The sequence below is a fragment of the Hipposideros armiger genome, unplaced genomic scaffold, assembly GCF_001890085.2.
Source record: "Hipposideros armiger isolate ML-2016 unplaced genomic scaffold, ASM189008v1 scaffold_336, whole genome shotgun sequence".
NCBI lineage: Eukaryota > Metazoa > Chordata > Mammalia > Chiroptera > Hipposideridae > Hipposideros > Hipposideros armiger.
In genome coordinates this window covers 1,810,839-1,821,302 of record NW_017731686.1, presented here as the reverse complement: position 1 = coordinate 1,821,302, position 10,464 = coordinate 1,810,839, and the positions used below count along the sequence as shown (strand labels likewise).

The 10,464-nt window shown below is 42.4% G+C and overlaps 1 protein-coding gene across 1 annotated transcript in view; it reads right to left on the bottom strand.

Annotated features, from left to right (window-relative positions):
• Window positions 1-10,464, bottom strand: part of CLVS1 (clavesin 1) — a 178,294-nt gene that overhangs the window by 87,924 nt on the left and 79,906 nt on the right. Inside the window, exon 3 of the mRNA XM_019661130.1 lies at window positions 10,137-10,311. Within this exon, the coding sequence (XP_019516675.1) occupies window positions 10,137-10,311 (175 nt within the window). The remainder of the gene's footprint in view (window positions 1-10,136; window positions 10,312-10,464) is intronic.

The window sequence follows — 10,464 nt, the reverse complement described above, 5'->3', positions numbered from 1 at the left end:
TGGTGCCAACTTGGGCCAGTGAAGCAACGTCCTCCACAACTAGACTGAAGAACAAAAGGACAGCAACTTGTCTGTTCCCCTTCCCCCGATTCCCCAATAAAAATCTTAAAAAAAAAAAAGTGTGAAGGCCCTTAAAACATTCCTGCACTGAAAATCTTGTCTAATGGAAAAGCAAGATGAAACACTTCTTCCACTACCATCTTCTTGTTCTCATTCCTTCATTTTCCCACCCTCTATGGTTTGTGGGACATATTTCTTGATAGGGTTTTTTCCCTTTCTCCACCTCCTCCCTCAAAGCAGCGTTCTCTGGATGCCATCCCCACTGCTGCGGTGAAACAGTTTCCCTCTTTGAAGCCCTAATTCACTTAGTTCCTGTCAGGAGATGAGCTCTGGATTTTCTCCATAGCCCCCTGCCTCAGTCCCACCCCCTTTCTCTTTGTGGGCTTCTCTTTATCTAACTTGTCCGTTTATGTTGCTCTTCAGTTGGGTTCTTTTCACTGTCATTGTTCTTCACTCCATAGCTTTCCTCTGAATGATCTTTACCTTTCTCATGACTTCAAATACTAGATCCAGACAAGACCTCTCCCCTCGGCTCAGACTTAATATAAACAATTAAAATATCCCCCAGAATCTTAAACTCAACATGTCCAATGCTCACAGAATGCTCATTACCTTCCCCACCTGCCCGCTCCCCTCAGCACGACCTCATAGGTTGGCACCACCACCCACCCTTCACCCGAGCTGCCCACCTAAACTTCATCCTTGACTCCCCCTCCACTTCCCACTCCCAAGTGTCAATCACCAAGCTCTGCCTTGTTTCACTTCCTATGCAGTTGTTGAACCCTCTCTATCACTCCTAGTTTAGACTGATTACAGCAAGTCCCCGACTTAAGAACGAGTTCCATTCCAGGAAAACATTTGTAAGTTGGACTCATTTGTAAGTCTGACAAAGTGAGTCTTTGCGCTTCCTAGCAGTCCCCTCCACATCACCACTGCTTTGCCTCTTGCTTCCGGACATCCTGGGCTCTGAGTGAGCCCTGTACTACTGTACACTATCACACTGTACAGTAAGCACACAGCAGCACAACTGTGACAACGTCCGGCAGACACGTGAGCTACTTCCACGATTTGTTCGCATCTATGAATGTTTGTAAGGCGAGGTTCGTTCATATCTGTGAAAGCTTGCAACTTGAACGTTCATAAGTCGGGGACTTACTGTATTTCTTCCTTGAATTATTGCAGTTGCCTTTAATTGGCTCGCCTGCCTTTAAGTCGTCCCTGCTCTCGCTCACCGAATTGATCCCATGTGAAATGCACATCTGTGTTGCTATCCTGCTTCAGTCTGTTCCATGGCTCCCAATATCTGCAGGCAAAGACCACGCTCCTTACCAGGGCAAAGGGCACCCCAGGAATAGGAAATGAATTCATTTTCTCCTTCTCCCTGAGCTATGTCTCGCCTCTGTGCTTTTCCCCATAATATCGCCTGTGCCTGAAATTTCTCTCACCCTGCTTTCATTTGGCTATTTTGCTCTCACCTGCTAAGACTCAGGTGTGACCTTGCCCAGGATGCCGTCCCTAACTACCGCTGCCGAGATTGGGATTATATTCATCTGGGGCTTATCTCCGTTTCTGCATGTGCTGCCTCATCCTCATCACTTGTTTATAGGGCTACCTCTGCTTTGAACCGTGACCTCTTGAGAGCAGGGATTGTATCTCTTTACTTCTGCGGCTGACTCAAAGTAAAGGCTTGGTAACTGTTTCTCAAATGGATAAATCCGAGCATTGACTAGGTCTATAATGCATAAGAGTTCAGAAAAACCATTTATCAAAAGTATGCCGGAGATAAACCTGTTTAATTGGAACTGTTTTAAATGGGCCATACTGTCTGCCATCAGGATCACCTGAGTGTCATTAGCTCTAATTATCTTCCCGAGTTTAATTGACACTTAACAAGGTAGAGCATTAAAGGAGATATTTTATTCCTCTAATATTTCCATAATAACACACTGCATGATTGCAAATTCAGAATTACAGCTTTGTGGCCTGAGAAGGTAAAAAGTAGTTTGTCTAGAGAGAAAGCATACCCAGAGTGTTTAGAAAGCATGAATTACAAACCTTCTTGGCAAAATACAAATATCCTCTTCTTTTGATCTCTTCCTATCGCATATTCTTTAGTACGGGGAAAAAATGTAAGAATCAATAAAAGACACTGCATTAAGGAGACCACTGCATAGACAGTGTAGAGGCCTGACCACCGCACTGTATTTCTGAAGCTGATGTTGAAGAATATTGTATGTCAACTACAATTATATATACCTATAGTCATGGGACGTGGAGTAGAGTGTGGGAATGGAGTCAATAGAATTGTAATAGACAAGTATGATATCGGGGGTGGGAGGGCAGTGGATGGGGGGAGAGGGGTTGTTACTTTGTGAGGGGTGAAAAGGATAGCTATTGCATTGTTCTGTACACCTGAAACTAATAATAAAAAAATTAAAAAAAAACTTACTACAAATCTAAAAAAAATAAATAAATAAAAGACACTGCACATGTTACTGCTAAAAAGAGTCCTACAGAATGGAAAAGGTGAATTTCGACCCCATTAATCACCCAACTGCAAAGGTGTCGGGAGTAGACTGTTGGGTGATAATTAAAAGGATCACACCACATGAATAGAAAGAAAAGGCACCGCCAGTGCTACATACAGCCTGGGCAGGTGACACCATCTGGACCTAAGTCATTAACCAAAGAGAGCAAGGACAGGCCGCTCCCTTGTTCAGGGCCAGTGAATAGACTGGCGGGGTCTAATTTTCAGGGACCCAAACTTGCACAACTGGGGGAATGGAGAGAAATCTCATTTAAATCCGTGCATTAGAGCCACAGGAGCCCACAGAGAGCGCTAGCCTTCCCAGTCTTTCCATAACACTCCATTATTCAGTGAGCACTGACGATGACCGAGGCAATTTTCACATACTATTTAATTTTCACCATAAACCGAGCAGGCAGTATGACACCACCTTTTACAGATGACAAGACTGAAACCTAGAGAGATAAATGACCTGCCTGAGGTCTTTAATTGGCAGAGCCGGGATTGAAGCCCAAATATTTGGACTCTGGTGTCACCCAGAGCAATGTGTCACCCACACACACCAGCAGCACCAGCAGCACCTGGGAACATTTTTGTAGGGTAAACTCACGGCCCCTGCTCCAAATCTACGGAATCAGAAATTCTGGGGTGTGGGTTGTAACGAGCCCTCTGGGGCAGTCTGATGCACTTGAAATTGAGATCCATCCCATCACACTGTAATGCCACCTGTTAGAGAGCGGTGCCTCTGCAACTTTAACGTGCTTACGGATGACTTGGAGAACTTGCAATGAAGATTCTGATTCAGTAGGTCTGGGGTAGGGCCTGACATTCTGCATTTCTAAGCAGCTCCTGGTGATGCTGATATTACCTGTTTGCAGACAACTTTATGGGTATGAAAGCCCTAGAATGTAAGCTTCAGGAAGCCAGGTTGGCTTTGTGCTCTGCTGTAATCCCATTTAGAAGGGTACCTGACCCACATTTTATGTTGAATGAATACACCAGGAGTCAGCAGTATGTCTGCATGTCTGAGCTATGGACTCTTGATTTGGTGTGAATTTACTACTAACTTGCCATGGATCTGCCCAACCTGCCTTTTCAAATTTCTAATCACACTATTCATTCATTTATACTCAGGAACTGTCATGTTGCCCACTGAATGGACAGACTTTTTACTATTCTAATCTTTTGAGTGAAAATGGCATTTGGAATTCCCCAAGGGCAAGGAAATATATCATATGTTTTGGAAAAGGGCTGAAAAAGTAGGATGTAGGAAGAAGGCTAAAGAGAATGGACCAAGGTCTGAAATGGTTTAATAAAAAGGGACTCTGGTGAGATGGATGGTTCGCAGTTGGCTGAGCCTTTGAGCATTGCTCCAAATCCCCCTCCCACATTTGGGTTAAGCGTTGGAAAAGCAATGGACCGCCTTTTCCACTAGACTGGCTCAAAGCTGTTGGGAGAGTTTGAATCAAAGTTGATATATATATATATATTTTATTTTTTTTAATAAAATAACCTTTAACAACAACAACAATGGCCACGCAGTAAACCTTGGATAAAGAGTTAATGAGCTGATAGAGTGTCTGACCAGCCAGAGGAAAATGACATGAGCAGAAAGTGAGGGGGCAAGAAAAAAAGAGTGCTGCCTACACCTCCTCTGGTGAGTGAAAAGTAAGCTTCTCTAAACCCTTAACAAATGTCTGGATCCTTAAAGGAATCAAACATTCTGGAAAAAGCTTGTGGGACACACGGCTACATCTCTTCCTAAGGAAAATGCTTCAGCACAGTAAGCTCTGTAAGTATCTGGGTTGGATGGACATTGATAAATGCAGTGTGTTGATTGTAATGGTTGGGCTGCAGTGATTTATAAGACATAATTCCAAAAATTGATTTTGGAAACATTACAAAACTCAAGAGCAAGACTTCATCATTTGCTCATTCTTCCAGAATTCCCCAGCGGAACTGAAACGAATGTCATGCTGTATTAAATTGCTGGCAGTGGCATAAATATTACTTCTAGTTTGATTAAAATTTTAAACAAGTTGTAATGAAGAGATACAACAGCTCTTTTAGGCATTATTGACCACATTTAAGAGATCAAACAGCAGAGTAAGAGAAAATGACTTCTAGGCATTCTCAAAATTAGTTTTTAACTAAAATTCTTTGAACTAATTATTCATAGAATGTTTATGTAACTGGAATAACTTAATATTCCAAACAATGACATTTCCTCAAAGCATTGCTTTAAAAGTAGGAGTATTAGAATTTCATGATTAACTGATACCGGTAACTTGTGGTATAAGAATCTGATGATTCCTAAAAGAGCAGTCTTATATATGATTATTATTATAACTCATTAATTAATTCTGCTTATGAAATGCATAACCAAAGCTCTATGCATATATCATTTTTTGATGATTTGTTGCCAGGGTCAGTATAACTGCCATTTGAAAATTAAGACTATGTTTTGAGCAGTTTTAGGTTCATAGCAAAATTGAGCAGAAGGTACAGAGATTTCCCATAAACCCCCTGCTACCATGCAAATACAGCTTTCGCCATTAGCAATGTCCTCTACCAAAGTGGTACATTTGTTACAGTTGATGAGCCTACATTGACACATTATAATCACCCAAAGTCCATAGTTAACATTATTGTTCACTCCTGATGTACATTCTATGGGTTTGGACAAATGTACGATAACATGTATCCATCATTATTGTATGGTATATCCTCTGTGCTACACTTACCATCCCTCCCTGCCCCCACCCTCAACCACTGGCAACCACTCATATTTTTATTGTCTCCACAGTTTTGCCTTTTCCAGAATATTACATAGTCGGAATCATACACTACGTAGGCTTGTCAGATTGGCTTCTTTCACTTAGTAATTTGCATTTAAGTTTCCTCCATGTTTTTTCATGGTTTGATAGATCCTTTCTTTTTAGCACTGATTAACATTCCATTGTCTGGATGTACCATAGTTTATTTATCCAACTACCTACAGATATCTTGGCTGCTTCCAAGTTTTGGAAATTATGAATAAAGCTGCTATAGACATTCGTGTGCGCATATCAACTCCTCTACATAAATACAAAGGAGCAACATTGATGGATCATATGGTAAAAGTATGTTTTGTAAGAAACTGCCAAACTATCTTCCAAAGAGGCTGTACTATTTTGCTTTCCCACAGCAATGAATGTGAGTTCCTGATGCTCTGCACCCTTGCCAGGATTTGGTGTTGTCAGCATTCCAGATTTGGGCCATGCTAATAGGTGTGTAGTGATGTTTCACTGCTATTTTAAGTTGCATTTTTCCTAATGACATATGATGTGGAGCATCTTTTGATACCCTTATTGCCATCTGTACATCATCTTTGGTGAGGTGTTTGTTCAAGTCTTTGGGCCATTTTTAAGTAGGACTATTTGTTTTCTTACTATTGAGTTTTAAGAGTTTTTGTGTATTTTGGATGATGGTCCTTTATCAGATGTATCTTTTGCAAATATTTTCTCCCAGTCAGTGGCTTTTCTACTCATTCTCTTGACAGTGTCTTTTGCAGAGCAGAGATTTTTTAATTTTAATGAAGTCCAGCTTATCAATTATTTCTTTCATGGATTGTGCCTATGGCGTTGTATCTAAAAAATCATCACCATATCCAAAGCTAAACAGGTTTTCTCCTATGTTATCGTCTAGGAGTTTCATAGTTTTGCATTTTACATTTAGGTCTATGACCCATTTTGGTTTAATTTTGTGAAGAGTGTAAAGTCTGTATCTAGATTCATTTCTTTGCATGTAGATGTCTAGTTGTTCCAGCACCATTTGGTGAAAAGATTATCTTTGCTCCATTGTGCTACCTGTGCTACTTTGTCAAAGATCAGTTACATGCATATAATTTCCTTTTGAAGCATAGAAGTACAGCTGGTAGACCCAAATATAAGACTATCACCAAGCTGCTAGCCCAGTGCCTATCAGGCCTATATTACCTGGTATCACCTCCACTTTGGGGTTAACTGGGACTGTATGTAGCTAAGGGGGGAAAAAGTTAAACATCCAGTTTCAGAATAAAGCTCTCTGACATTAAGTGCAGAATATTTCAGATACCTATTTCATATTACAGCACATACTCTGATATGTAGTCAGGTCTCCTTCAGAACGGAGGCTAGGGGTGCTGCCTAGAGAAAGTTCTCAGATGACAGTGCCCTCTGGGGCCTCGGGCTGAACCGAGACACTTTGTCCAAGCTCACAGCCACTTTCCTGGGCAGCCTGCACCCAATGACTGAACAACGTGTGAATATAAAGGCCCAGCTCCTTGGTCCCAACCAGGGACAGCTCTGAGGGATCATCTCAGCTTCTGAATGTGTGAGGCTTTCATTGGAAATGACTGAATCCCAGCTTACTGTCTCCTTCTGCCAAACTTTCCTCCACAGCTTCCCTTCTACATGTTGACCCCAAGAGCACCCCCTGATAAACCTCCTGAATGTCAATCTTTGTGTCAGAGTCTGCTCCCTGGAGAACACAACCTGCCAGAATTACTTAATTGAAGGCCTCATTGAAGGCCTATCTTATCAACAGGTAAGGATGGAGGTTATAGGGCTAAAACTCAGGGTTCTGGAACTTTTGTGATACAAGGTGCAAGAATGACCAAAAATGACCCTAAATTCTCACTGTCTGAACAGTGGTCCCCACCCCTTTCTCCCTGTGGGAGGGGTTATTTTACTTATATGGAGGGAGCCCAGGGCCCCAAGTTCTCCAGTGGTTGAGCAGTAGGTAATCCTAGACAACTCCTATAAATACTCCAAACCCCAAATCAGATGGGCTAGTACAAAAGCGGTCTCATTATTCCTCCTGACAAGACTACTTTCTTACATCTACCCTACAAAAGGCAGGACGGCGAGAGAGCAAGTTCCCTTCACAGGAATATAGGACCTCCCTCTCCCGCAATCTCTCGCGTGTCTAGCAGGACATCCTGACCTCCTCGGGTCTTCTGAGGGTGCACAGGAGAGGAGGTGGCTTCTTGTCTCTCACTGACACTGGCTTTATATAGTCTCTTTCCCTTTCTCCACCAGTTGAAGCCTTCAGTGCTGGTGGGGTTGTGGAATTTATCTTGAATCTTCATGACTGACAAATGGAGCCCTGGATGGGACTCCCCTTGTATAATGGTGTGACGACAAAGGCATAAATTCTTTTTAATAACACTTATGACTTTTTTGAAATGTCAAAAGTGGTCAGTGGCTACACGAGGGATGGAAACAATGCCTGCAATGAAGAAAGGTCACTGAGAGAGCTAATGGACGGGTGACCACGGTGTCTGAATGTCCCCAAAGCCCCAGACAGGAGAGCCTGCTATGAGATGTTGCCAGTGGCTGGTCAGAGCTGACTAGTCACTGTTGGGCAAGAACAAAACTATCTACAGTGACCCTGAGCGCTTTGTCACAGTTGCCAAGACAACAAGCTAAACGGCACAGGGAGTCGTATCCTGGATAGAGGAGCTGCGCCCATTGGTGTCCTTCTGGTGGGAGGGACTGAACCTTTCTAAGTGTTTCCAGGTCTTCAGGGCTTAGGTAGGCGGAGTCCACAGAAAAGCTGCCTCCCCGTCCAGATAGCCTGACTCCAGGATGGCCTGATGCTTCGCCACAGTCAGGGGAGTTTACCTTCCTTTATAAAAGGGGAGAGTAGGAAACGGGTCCAGGCCACTGTTCTCTGAGCTGATGGAAACATATACCTTTTCTCCACTCAGACCCTGGCCTCATGTATCTCCCTTTCTCTCAGTAGAGGCCGCTCCTTAACCAGAACTATAAGACATTGCAGAATTCATTCCAGATCCTCGTACATGACAAGTGAAAGCCCAGATGGGACCCACCTTGCCCCACAAAAGGTCATCTAGTATTCCTTGTAAAAATAGCTTATAACTTTACATTTTAAAACACATTCACATGCATTAACTCAGGAAGACCCACATCAGCCTGGTGAAATTGGCAAGGGACATGTTACATAATCCACACATTTTCGGAAAGAAAAACTGGAACACAATGTAGGATAAAGGACATTTTTCCTTTTTGATTTATGAAAAAAATATTATAAACACATTGAACTTGAATTGCAGCTGCTTATACATGTAATGAAGTCTCTTTTTTAAAAAAGAGAAAATTAAATGAACTTGTGCTAGCACAGAAAATCCTGGAAATATGGTCAGCATAGTTAGAGGCATGAAATAAACCTTTCAGCTTATGTTAAAACTCCCTTCGATATAAGCTTTAAGGAGAGAGAGAGATCAAATGTTCAGAGGCTTGGAAGACAGGGCATTGGAGAAAAGGAAGTTAGATTTAAGAGAAAATGATTGATAGTAAAGAAAATACAAGTCTATGGCTGGGAGTTTTAAGGCAAGGCAGGATGCTCCACGTAGCCTGGACATGCAGAAGTGGCTTTAAAGATGTGCCCCAGCCCACTGCATGATGTGGCCGCCCAGGACCACGTGGCATTCCTGGAGCAGTGTGTATGCACCCCTCCTCTCCCGAGATACCTGCTCTGCTTCTCCTCCCCTTGAAGTAGGGAACCGTTTAAATCAAATAAGGTCCATTCAATAAACATGTTTATCAGAGGCCCCCTAGATACTTGCTGGGAGCCAAATGTGAATCAGCCACAGGGTAAGAAAAAGACCCACCAGTTGCTCATTGCACCAGAATACAATGAGTGACTGAATGGGATTTCAAGGCTTGTTCTTTGAAGAGCACAAGTAATGGCTGCTTGATCTGAGAATTCAGAAATATTTTGCTACTACATAGCTGCGTATAACTGCCATCTATTGGGAGGAGGAGTCACCCCATTGAGTCCATCTTCTTACAAAATTAAGAAGGGACATGAGTTTTATCTATGCTGATTCACAATCTCCCTGCACTGTGCCTTTACTTTTGCACTATAATAATGTATCACCAGGAAGCTAAGCAGCATCACCTCTCCGAGTTCATTACTTTTGGTAGAATCGCAGGTCCTTAAAAGTAGAATACCCTGGAGACTGACTACCCTAACCTTCACACGCACAGAAAATCCTTCCCCAGAGTCCTGACAACATCCACACAAACAGGAAGTAGAGTCTCATCTGCTTCCTTTGTTTGCACTAAAGGGATCTACTTTAATACAAACACTTCAGCACAGTGTATTCTGGGAAGTGAGAATCCACAGGGTGCATTGCTGGGGTACAAAGATGTTTCTAGAAGCTCTGGAAAGCTCCCATGCCACTTCTATATAGGACATCCTCATAAAGCAGATGTTTCCTAGTTTTAATTTTTGTAAACTCTCAGATGGATTAGGCTAAACATCTCCAAGCTTTATTCATAATTGCTGCAGTAGGTAATTTGTGCCCGTGGTAACAGCAATTTAGAGTTATTAATGAAAATGAAAGCTAATTAAAAAAAACAAACATCTAAACGCAAGCTGAGGTAAAAATACAGAGTATTCACAGGAGAATCCATTCTAAAAGACAAATATTACTGTGGTTGCAATAAGGAAAAAGAACACTGTCACACACAGCTTCACATTGTACATTCGTTACACATACCTGCAACCCTTCAATGGCCAGTTTGAGGATGGAAGGTGTCAGTTTGGAGGCTTGTTTGAAGGAAAAATTACTCCAGTCTATAATTAAAATGAACCCATTTATCTGAAGCTCTGGATCTTCAATAAGGACTTCCAACGACAGCAGGATGGCACGGAGGATGTCTGTGAAGGAGTTCCTGCAGCCAGAGCAGAAAGGAAGGTCTGTGTGTGAATATCAGCAGGTGATAGCATTTTGCACGTAAAGTGCTGGTCTCCTCACTCCACTGCTCCGTGAGCCCAGCCTACAGGGTCACATCAATGTCCTGCACCCAAAGTGACCGAAAATACAT